This window comes from Pseudochaenichthys georgianus, chromosome 22 (assembly GCF_902827115.2).
Source record: "Pseudochaenichthys georgianus chromosome 22, fPseGeo1.2, whole genome shotgun sequence".
Lineage (NCBI taxonomy): Eukaryota > Metazoa > Chordata > Actinopteri > Perciformes > Channichthyidae > Pseudochaenichthys > Pseudochaenichthys georgianus.
The window spans coordinates 7,168,172-7,178,383 of record NC_047524.1 but is presented as its reverse complement, the minus strand read 5'-3'; the positions used below and the strand labels follow the sequence as shown (position 1 = coordinate 7,178,383).

Sequence of the window (10,212 nt, the reverse complement as noted above, 5' to 3'; positions counted from 1 at the left end):
AATAACATCAGGCCATGAAAGCATTACATCTTGAACAACACTGTCAACAAGGAATTATGCAAAAGTACCATTTATCATTCAGCTTCAAGGATGTATTTACTTTAGAGATCATCATTAGGAGGTTTGTGCTAATGGGTTGCATTATGGGAAATGTAGGCTCCAGAGTTATCAACTCATATTCGCGAAGTAGTGAGGTGGACACAGGCTCTGAAAGGTTTTTAAATTCTCATCGATTTCCCAATGTTATGTAAGCACAATTATACAGAGCTTGTTTGTCTTTATTCTGCAGTCCATTCCAAAATCAACTACACCATGAATCAGCAGTTACATTTAGAGAAAGTGGAGGATGGGGTTTGTCTTAACAGATACAAATCATGGTTTTTTTTTTTCACCCAATTGACCTCAAAAGAAACATTACACAAAATAAAGTACATATTGTTTGGTAAACTAGTGTTTTAAAGTTTCCAGAATGTTTTTCTCTTAATGCACAAAACCATAGGGCTTTTTATTTTTAAACCTTTCCTAACTAAAATGTGTGTTTCTGAAATGAAGCTCCACACAGAAGCAGCAGAATTGAAGGAAACACGTTTTTATATTTTCATGGTGTCAGGATACAAATGATCAGCGTGAGACGTTCAAGTCGACAGACACTTTTAATTGAGACATGAGTGACCCTAAACCATGTGAGCATTTACACGGACTTACCCCATCTCTACTTTTTGAACGAAATACAAAAGAAAAACAAAATGAGTATTGCAGTGAAGCCGTCTTGAAAGAAAAGATACATTATTTACACTGAAAACAAACAAAAAAACAACGCTACGTAATTTTTTTCTTATTTTTATCCAGGAAAAAAACCAAAAGATGAAATAAATAAAGACTAGAAATGTTTTCTTTTTTTGTCCACATTCACAGCATGACAAATCATATTCAACTCGTTACTTTTGACCCGGTGTGGCCAGAATAGACTGAGATATTAGTATCAGTGATTATTGCCAAAAGCCTTAATCTATACATTATAATATTCAATACATACTCTGTATTTTGTTTTTAAAAAAAGGAGACATTTGGAAACTGCTACTTGGATGATTGTACAGCTTAAATACTTCTAGATATATATATGTATACTTTTTTTAAACCCTTTTGTTCATAGCTTTAACTCGTTGGACACTTTGGATGCAATGTTTTTGAAAGCGATGGATGATCCGGATATCCGTTTGAAGCGCACGCCGTTGAGCGAGAGTCTGGGCAGCTTGCAGACCTCCATCTCCCACTGCACCAGGTTCTCTGCGTGCCCGTCCCCGTGCACGCACAGAAGCAGGAAATTCTCTTGCTGTTCGAAGTCGCAGTTGTTGGCGTCGAGCACCTTGCGAATCTCCCGCATGATCTCACAAGGCTCCATGGAGCTGGTGGTCCTCATACTCCAAGTGAATCTGAGGGAGCGGGGTTTACTGTCTTTATTTTCCCCTTTTTGATCCCCAGGTACATGGCGACTGTTGGGAGAAAGAAACACAGAAGGGTGTTTTAGTGTTGGCAGGTTTGATTCCCCGCTTTAGGACGGTGTATTAGGGCTGTTGTTGGGTATTATTACGAGAAGGACTTCATTAATAAAAAACACATTTCTATTACTAAAAATGAGAAGAAAAAAAACGTGGATATTTTGAGATTAAAGTGAGAAAGTTACAAAAAAAGTGATATTCTTTTACAATAAAGTGGAACATAAAAAAACCTTATACATTATCGGAAAATTGCTTGAATATTCTGTCATCTTTCTTGTAAACCTTTTACTTATATCTAAGAGAATTGAATAGGTCTTTCTTGCAATTGCATGATTTAAACTCAGAATTCTCAAGTTTTTATATTGCAAATGGCCGTCTTAGAAAACCCCAGATTCATTCACTCAAATTCAAAATGTTTTTTTGGTTTGAATATGTGAGAGTTTATTCTCTTGTAAATTTAAATCATGGGAAAGTTACTTCCCAGAATGTAACCCCTCGCCTGGCTGTTAATGTGTATCGTCTTGAACCTACAATGGACCTAATAAACCGACAAACAACATTGTATTCGTATACATAGCATGCAGTGAGCACCAGTCAGAGCAGCTGGTCAAATAAGGAAATACAGTTGGGTCTTTTGAGAGAGTTAGATGAGTCCCCACAATATATATGAAGCTAAAGCAGCTAGCAGTCAGTTAGCTTAGCATAAAGAATGGAAGCAGAGGGCAACTGCTAGCATGTCTCCTCCCAATGTTAACAGGAATGAAGCTACACATTTACTATAAATAAATGTTATATCTAGTGTGTGAGAATGATATTGGCTTAGCTTCTCATCTTACTCCCAGCTTGAAAGCAAATGATTTCCCAACATGTGTTTGTAAACTGGTGCTCGACACACCCATGCTGTGCATTTAAAACGTTCATTATGCAAGAGGGGGTATTTGAAGCATTTCTCAGGTAAACAAGAACACAAATGCTAACAAAGCACAGAACCATGCAAACATAACAATAACAAACAAGCTAAATGCAACACACAGGTTTTCAGACAAAGCAGAGGGGGATTCCTGCGCAGAGGGACGAGCAACAAAGGGTTTAAAGATGGCCGACAAATTTAAATGTTTCCTCACCTTGAGCCCTCAAGTCTCCCGTTTCTCTCAAACTCGGTTGAGACTCTGAGGAGCACGAGAAGATCGGACAGGGAGGAAAAAAGAAGAACAAAGATGTGGATTGTGCACGACAAGAATATTAATACCAACAAAAAAAAGAATATGTGACGTTTATATAAGGAGTGACACAACAGGAGCCACACCGAGAAAACAAACACAAAAATATGATTTGACTTCCAGTGAAGAAGCATGACAAAAATAAAAACAGTGATAAATGTTCAGATGGTGATTTAAAACTTTAAAAAAAAGAAATTTAAATACAGAAATGATCAGGTTTTGCATCTAAAACAGAAAAGTAACATTGAGTACAGCAAACAGGTGGGATCAGGTGGGTTCTAAATACAATATTAAAAGGGAAGTGATGGTGCTGGGATTTCTCTTAGATGTTTTTTTTATTTATCTGTACTCCTGAAACACACATTTACAATCTATATTAAGGCAGAAAACAGCTCTAAAGCAAGATCATTATTCCTTATCTGTAAAATAATTTTAAAAAACTGCAAGAATCAACTTGTGACTAAATAAATATCCAACAGAAATATATAAACAAATACTTTTTTATTTCTCCATTATTTATATTTTCACATTTATTTGATTAACTGGTGTATTTTTTAATTTTATATTTTCAGAGATTCAAATATTTGTATGGCCCCTTATTGATAAGCACATGTACGCACAATTACTGATTTAAATGTATTCGATGAAATTTCAATATTTAACTAAAAATATACATTTAAATCCGTCTAATACATAAAAGCTTTCTTCCATTGCTACAAATGTAAAGAGGGTAACCTTAAAGAGGTTAGAAATGTGCCAAAAACCTTAATTTGGTCATGTATTGTTGTCCATTTTAAAGACAATGAGTTTAGTATTAATGTGATCTACATCATTTGATGAAATCCAGTTTTAAAAAAGAGAATAATATTGAATTATCAGCCTGTTCCTTTTTAGCAATAATTAATATCGGATTGTTTTTTTTCAATGCCGGTCGTATAACTCGATGAAGATGGGATCTTGTTTCTGACTATCTGTCTTTGCTCTCTGGTCCCTTCGTGAAGAATCTATCTTGACGTTATAATATCCTCGGGGAAAGCTGAGTCCACAAAGAAAACTAGGACACATCTTTTCTAGGTTGATGCAGAAAAAAAGGCTAGAGAGAAACTCGCAGACCTAAAAATAAAACAAAATGTTCCCCGACAACATTCAGCAGAAGATCATCGGGATTTCATCAAATTTAATACATTTTACTTTGACCTTATTCCAAATCTAAATATCCTATACTGCCGGGCTGCAGCTAACCGATATTAGGTCAGAAAATAGTGCAAACATGTCCAGCCCAGTTTCTAAAAGTCCAGCGGGATGTCTTTACATGTCTTCTTTTGTCAGTCCAAAACTAAAAGACTTTCCTTTAATGGACATAACACAGAGAAAGGGGAAACATCTCCAGACAGAGTTTTCTGCCATCTCTTATATATTTGTCTTAAAAAGATGTGTGTCAAACTATCACATTTATGAGGGCTGGGAAATATATGTATCAAAGTCTTTATTTGACACAAATATCACACAAATGTCTTTTTCTGGTTTTAAAGGCTGCATTACAGTTCACGGATGTAATTGTCTGTACTGTTCTAGATACTCTATTCATTTTACTTTACCCACTTAGCAATTATAACCACACAATTAATGATAATCCACCAAAACAGTCATTGTTTTAGTAATTTCTGAAAGCACCAATAATCAACCCTACAATATCACCACAATACGGATAGAGGTATTTGATCAAAAATAACTTTATATTAGATTTAACCCAGCCCTATATCAAATCAAATTCTATTTATATAGCCGAATATCACAAAATACAAATGTCTCTCAGTGGGCTTTACAATCTCTACAGCATGTATTACCCTCGGTCCTTAGTTTGTTGCAGATTGAACAGAAACAGGACGTCTGAGTCAAATCACCAAAGATTACATTATAAAAGCTAAATAAGCAGAAAAGGCTCCTCTCACAGGACAGGGTTAACAGGCTCCCAGCATGCATTGCAGTCTGGAGAACAGAGAAAAATCAAAACAGGACGGAGAGGAGGAAGAGGAGGAGGAGGAAGAGGAAGTGACTCCATACTCCCCGACAGCTCGAGAGACAACGAGGAGACAAACGGACAGACGAGGACCGACAGAAATAAGTCCTGCACCGCTCAGAGAGACCGAGGGGTGAGAGGGGGGGGGGGGGGGGGTGAGAGAGGGGGGGGGGGGGGGTGAGAGGGTGAGGAAATCCTCCACATAACTCGAGACTCGAGAGATTGAGGGATTGAAAAACAGCCCCTTACTCTAGATCTTCATCTTCCTACAACTCTCTATATCTTCCGCTCCTGAATCTGAAAAGACAAAATGGGAATCTGAAAAAAAAATTCCTCAATGGTCACATGACAATAAAAAAAAAAAAAAAAAAGAGAGAGAGGGAAAGAATATTAAAATGGAAATGGACGTGGGCGTAAAAAAAGATGGAGGAGGATGAGACGGCAGGAAGGACAGGCTGCAGGAGAGACTTACTAAGGGGTTTTCCTCCCGGGGTGGGGGGGGTGGCCGGACCTGATTTGGCCGCCTGCCGTTTGGCTGGGTCAATACTGACCCTGAGAGGAAGAGCAGCAAGAGGTCAAAGGTTAAAGGACAAGGACGGTTAGGAGGACAAGAAACACACAAACTGTGAGGAAGAGGAACAGGAGGAGGAACAGGAGGAGGAACAGGAGGAGGAGGAGGAGGAGGAGGAGGAGGAGGGAGGTGACTGACTAACAATGTCCTGAGGAAGAGGAACATGATAAAACTCACCCACTAAGATCCCAAAATGTTCAAATGGAAGGCGACAAAATTAAGTAAAATGTTACGAGGAAAGTCAAAAATATAACTGATATATAAATATATAATGTTATCGTTTTACACAATTAAAATTTGAGTGCAAAAGTAAAAGCTTCCTAAATGTTCATTATAAGAAGCAAAAAGTCCTTAACTAAGACTATGAAATAGAGAATAGGAAAAAAAATGATTATGTTATATATTTATATACGTATTATTTTTATCGACTCAACTACTAACCAATAACAAAATGTGTCCGAAAATAGTAAGAAAAATATCCGTCCGAGTTTCTTAACTTTCAAGCTGGTGTATTTGAATCCCCCAAATATATTGAGTTTATGATAAATTAAATAAAAAATAAAACAAGGAATGTTCACACCCTAGATGTTTCAAACTTTTAGTTCCTCACTTTAATTAAACATGAAGCCTCTGGACCAATCACTGCTCTGGACTCACACCGACAACTCCTTTCATTATATTACAACTAGATTGTTGTTGTTTAGTTTGGCTTAAAAGGAGAAAATTAAAAAAACATTTAAAAAATAATAATAATTAAAAAAATAATCAATAAATAAATCATTAATTAAAAACAGCTGATAGTTGCAGCGTTGATGGTTGAGATTTGTAATTGTTAAACTAACAATATCACCTCTTGATGCATCTAGTTATATTCTTGACTGATCTGAAAACAGTTCAAAAGACTTTGTCACTACCGAAAATGAAGACCAACACAAAAAAACATAAAAAAAGGTGAAAAGAGTGAGATGGGAGGATGGTGATGATGAAGACGATGCCGGAGGAAGAAGACAGTTCACCAATCCGCCACCAGAGGGCGCCATGAGCCTCCGGACGGTGGCCTGCGAGGGCCAAAAACCCTCTGCTGCCCCTCAGAGGCCACAGCTCATACTGCTATATTATAAAGACTACTATAAGAGCTTGGATCTGGTATCTATTCAATAAATGTGCTTTAATAAACTAGTATATAAAAGTTATTTGGCTTGTTAGGATTTATTTGAAATGTCATGACATTAGAGGGAAACATTTTGTAAAATGTACCCGGGAAACAAGGTTTAATGTGATAAACCTTTAAAATGATCAATGATGCACTTCTAACCATGAGAGGGTTGTAGAGGAAGTAGATTTAATGGGATTATTTGTACGTTTTCATACAATATATGTACTTATTGTTGAGTCAGATAGTACTCAACCTAGAGACAATATTAATTAAGTAATCGGGACAAAAACGGGGATGAAAGGAAGCCTTAGTGTAAATGAGAGATTCATATACTTCTGAATAATGCTGGCTAACGAGCCACTAAATGCATTAAAGACATTCCTGCCACTATCAACATATTTTTGATCAAACTATTCAGCGACATTAAAGAAAATATATCGTAAATGAATTGAAATAAAATAATGTATTTATAATAAAAATGTGTGTTGAATGAACTTGTCAGTGTTATCCTTAGATGATAAAGCGATGGAGGAGATTTGAGTATACCGTGTGTTAAAAGAAAACAGTATCCACATCTTCAGCCATTAAAGGTGGGGTAGGTAAGTTTGAGAAACCGGCTCGAGATCGCTAGAATTTGAAAATACACAACAGGAGAAAATCTGCCACTTCCTTATAGAGCCCCTCCAACACACACGAACGTGCACATGACCAATGAGGGCACGAGATAAATTTGTGCCCCGATGGAAGGCTGACGGGCAGGTAGCCGGGCCGGCTAAACGGATTGGTTGTACTTTTTACAGTATTACGGCTTCCACAGATGACGTTTTTTTATGGATTTTTTGTCAAAGCACTTAAGATATTCATTGCTATCGGGATGTTAAGAGCATTCCATGGAATATAACAAAAAGTGTATCTCGAGCCGGTTTCTGAAACTTACCTACCCCACCTTTAATGAGTCAAAATGTAAGATTGTATTTGTTCAAAACTATTCTCAAAGCTGATAATGATAACTTTTATTTACTGTCCTTTATGATTTCTGTTGAATACACTATTGCAGATTCTTTTTTAAAAATGACAGATGGATATTGTTGAGTACATTCAGTATTTATGGTGATTTACAGCTTACATAAACGGATTCATGGATTCTAATCGAAGAAAATCACCTCTGCCCCCCCTGATGCCCGGACTGAAGCTCTCACTGGTTTTCAACTTAAAAATGGTTCTTATAGTGATCACCAAAGCACATCAATCCAGTTCAGGAACATCAGATGTTGCCCAAGAACTCACATTAAATGAAAAAATATATGTTCCTTTGGTTGTTTTAACCAAAGACCTACACTTACACAGCAATCTACACAAATGTGGTGTTTACAAGAAAGATAAAAAACCAAATTGAAGCTCTTTATGAAGTTGCAACTGGATCAAATCCACCTGACAAAATCACATCTGAGTCAGTGAGACTTTAACACATAAAAAAAGAAACATTTGTTTTAAGGTGAATAAATGCAGCAGTAAGGTGTTCAAGGCTTCGTTTAAAGTGCGCAGTTTCATCAGCAGAGAGAGTTAGGTCGATAACAACAATCAATGTGGTGAGAAAAACAAACCACAAGTCAACAGCAGCTGTAAAGCCCCCCCTCCCCCCCCTCTCATGCATGCATCAGCAATCGATCAGTGGCAAGATGCTGCGTTGTTGCTGTGGGTAAAATCGACTGAATGGTAAACCAGACTACCAATCAGAGACCAACCACAGCAGCACTGGGTACATTTACACACACACACACACACACACACACACACACACACACACACACACACACACACACACACACACACACCAATTCAAACCAGATTAATGCTGAACTAAGAAAATCATCTTTGCTGGATCTTAACGGATAAAGAAGGAATTGTTTAGAGGTTTTGGAAAATACCCTGATTCAATATCTTCCAGAGGGAAAGACAAGAATACCACTCTCATAATTCAGTGGATATGATGAAGACACAGCCAGCAGCTAGTTAGCTTAGCATAAAGACTGGAAGCAGAGAGAAACTGCTAGCCTGGCTCTATACAAATCAAATCAAATGTGTCTGAAGCTCACTTATAGTTATAACTTCCAACTAGTGGTATTAAACTTTATGTTGTTATAGAGAGAGGTGTTTCTTATATTATGCCTATACTCATTTATATAAAAAGGGGTAGACAAAATAATAGATCAATACAAAGTTCACTTAATAACCGACCTAAATAACAAAACAAAAATCAGAAGTATTGCTTTTATCTGTAGTCGCATACATGGTTACGTCTTACAATCATTGACAGATTTGACATTTATTCTCAGTGTTTGTTTATGAAATTGAAAATGAATTTGAGAATGTGTAAATTGGTGCACTTTAGAGGCGTTTCATTGTATTAGCTTGGGACAGAGACAGGCTAGTAGTTTCCCTCTGCTTCCAGTCTTCATGCTAAGCTAAGCTAACCAACGTTAATAAATATTCGAGCTCTCGGCAAGGGAGCGAATAAGCGTATTAGCCAAAATATTCCTCTAACAAAAAATATTGACAAATGTAATTGTCAAATTGTTATTGTAATATGACTGGAAACTTTATTTTAAACACATTAGCTGACTATAAAATGTGTGTAAATGTACCCAGAGAGAGTTTTTGTCCCTGCCAAGCGGTGTGTTAGTTGAGTGCCAGCAGCCTCACACGTCTGCAGAGATTCATAGAATTTCCAGTGCTTTTGTTATTTGGCACAGAGCGGAAAGAAAGGCAGTACAAGAGTCCTACCTTTTGGTAAATCTGAATGACATGTTTCTACAACAGAATCAGACAAAGAAACAGTGAAAATTGTGAAAGGAGGAGTGAGAGGAGGGAGAGGGGGTGAGGATCTGAATGAGGGAACAACAATGGGGTGCTTGGAATCATCAACAGTGGAAACATTATTATTTTATTTGTATTAATGATCAAATGATTTCAATTCCTCATTTTTGTTCGGTCATTGCAGGAGTCGCTGGCCTGGCTGCCACTTTAAGAGCCTTTTAATGCAGGTGTTGTATTGTTCTCATTGTTTGCTGATCATTTTTCTTCTTTGAGCAATTTTTGGGGATTAAAAATGCCAGAAAATGAAATGGATATTCAAAAGAAAAGTCCTACAGCCAATAGTGGAAGAAGTATTCAGTAGAGCTGCATTTATCAATTATTTGTATTATGGATTTCTCTATTTATCTTGAAATAAATAAAAAAATTGTTGTAGAATGTGTTTAAAAATGTCCCTCCGCGGTTTTCCACGTTTCCAAGTTAATGTAAAAAATATTTAAATGGCAAGATTAAAGGTGGGGTAGGTAAGTTTGAGAAACCGGCTCGAGATCGCTAGAATTTGAAAATACACAGCCGGAGAAAATCTGCCACTTCCTTACAGAGCCCCTCCTCCAACACACAAACGCGCACATGACCAATGAGGGCACGAGATAAGTTTGTGCCCCGATGGAAGGCTGACAGGCAGGTAGGCCCGGCTAAACGGATTGGTTGTACTTTTTACAGTATTACGGCTTCTACAGATGACATTTTTTTATGGATCTTTTGTCAAAGCACTTCAGATATTCATTGCTATCGGGATCTTAAGAGCATTCCATGGAATATAACAAAAGGTGTATCTCGAGCCGGTTTCTGAAACTTACCTACCCCACCTTTAATTATAAAAATACTTAAAATGGTAGCAATTATTATTGTGGTGATCGACATATCGTTAC

At 37.1% G+C, this 10,212-nt stretch overlaps 1 protein-coding gene across 14 annotated transcripts in view; it reads right to left on the bottom strand.

Annotated features, from left to right (window-relative positions):
* Positions 1-573: 573 nt before the first annotated feature.
* mark3a (MAP/microtubule affinity-regulating kinase 3a) overlaps positions 574-10,212 on the bottom strand; it is a 61,968-nt gene continuing 52,329 nt past the window's right edge. For 7 of the 14 annotated variants that reach the window (XM_034111287.2, XM_034111280.2, XM_034111281.2 and 4 more), the window contains 3 exons: positions 9,251-9,277; positions 2,624-2,668; positions 574-1,493 (listed from right to left, as the gene is read on the bottom strand). In XM_034111287.2, coding sequence (XP_033967178.1) covers positions 1,148-1,493; positions 2,624-2,668; positions 9,251-9,277 — 418 coding nt within the window. In that variant the 3' untranslated portion in view covers positions 574-1,147. Of the gene's footprint in view, positions 1,494-2,623; positions 2,669-4,988; positions 5,037-5,211; positions 5,292-9,250; positions 9,278-10,212 lie in introns of all 14 variants that reach the window. The other 7 variants (XM_034111284.2, XM_071201692.1, XM_034111279.2 and 4 more) reach the window with 4 other exon arrangements.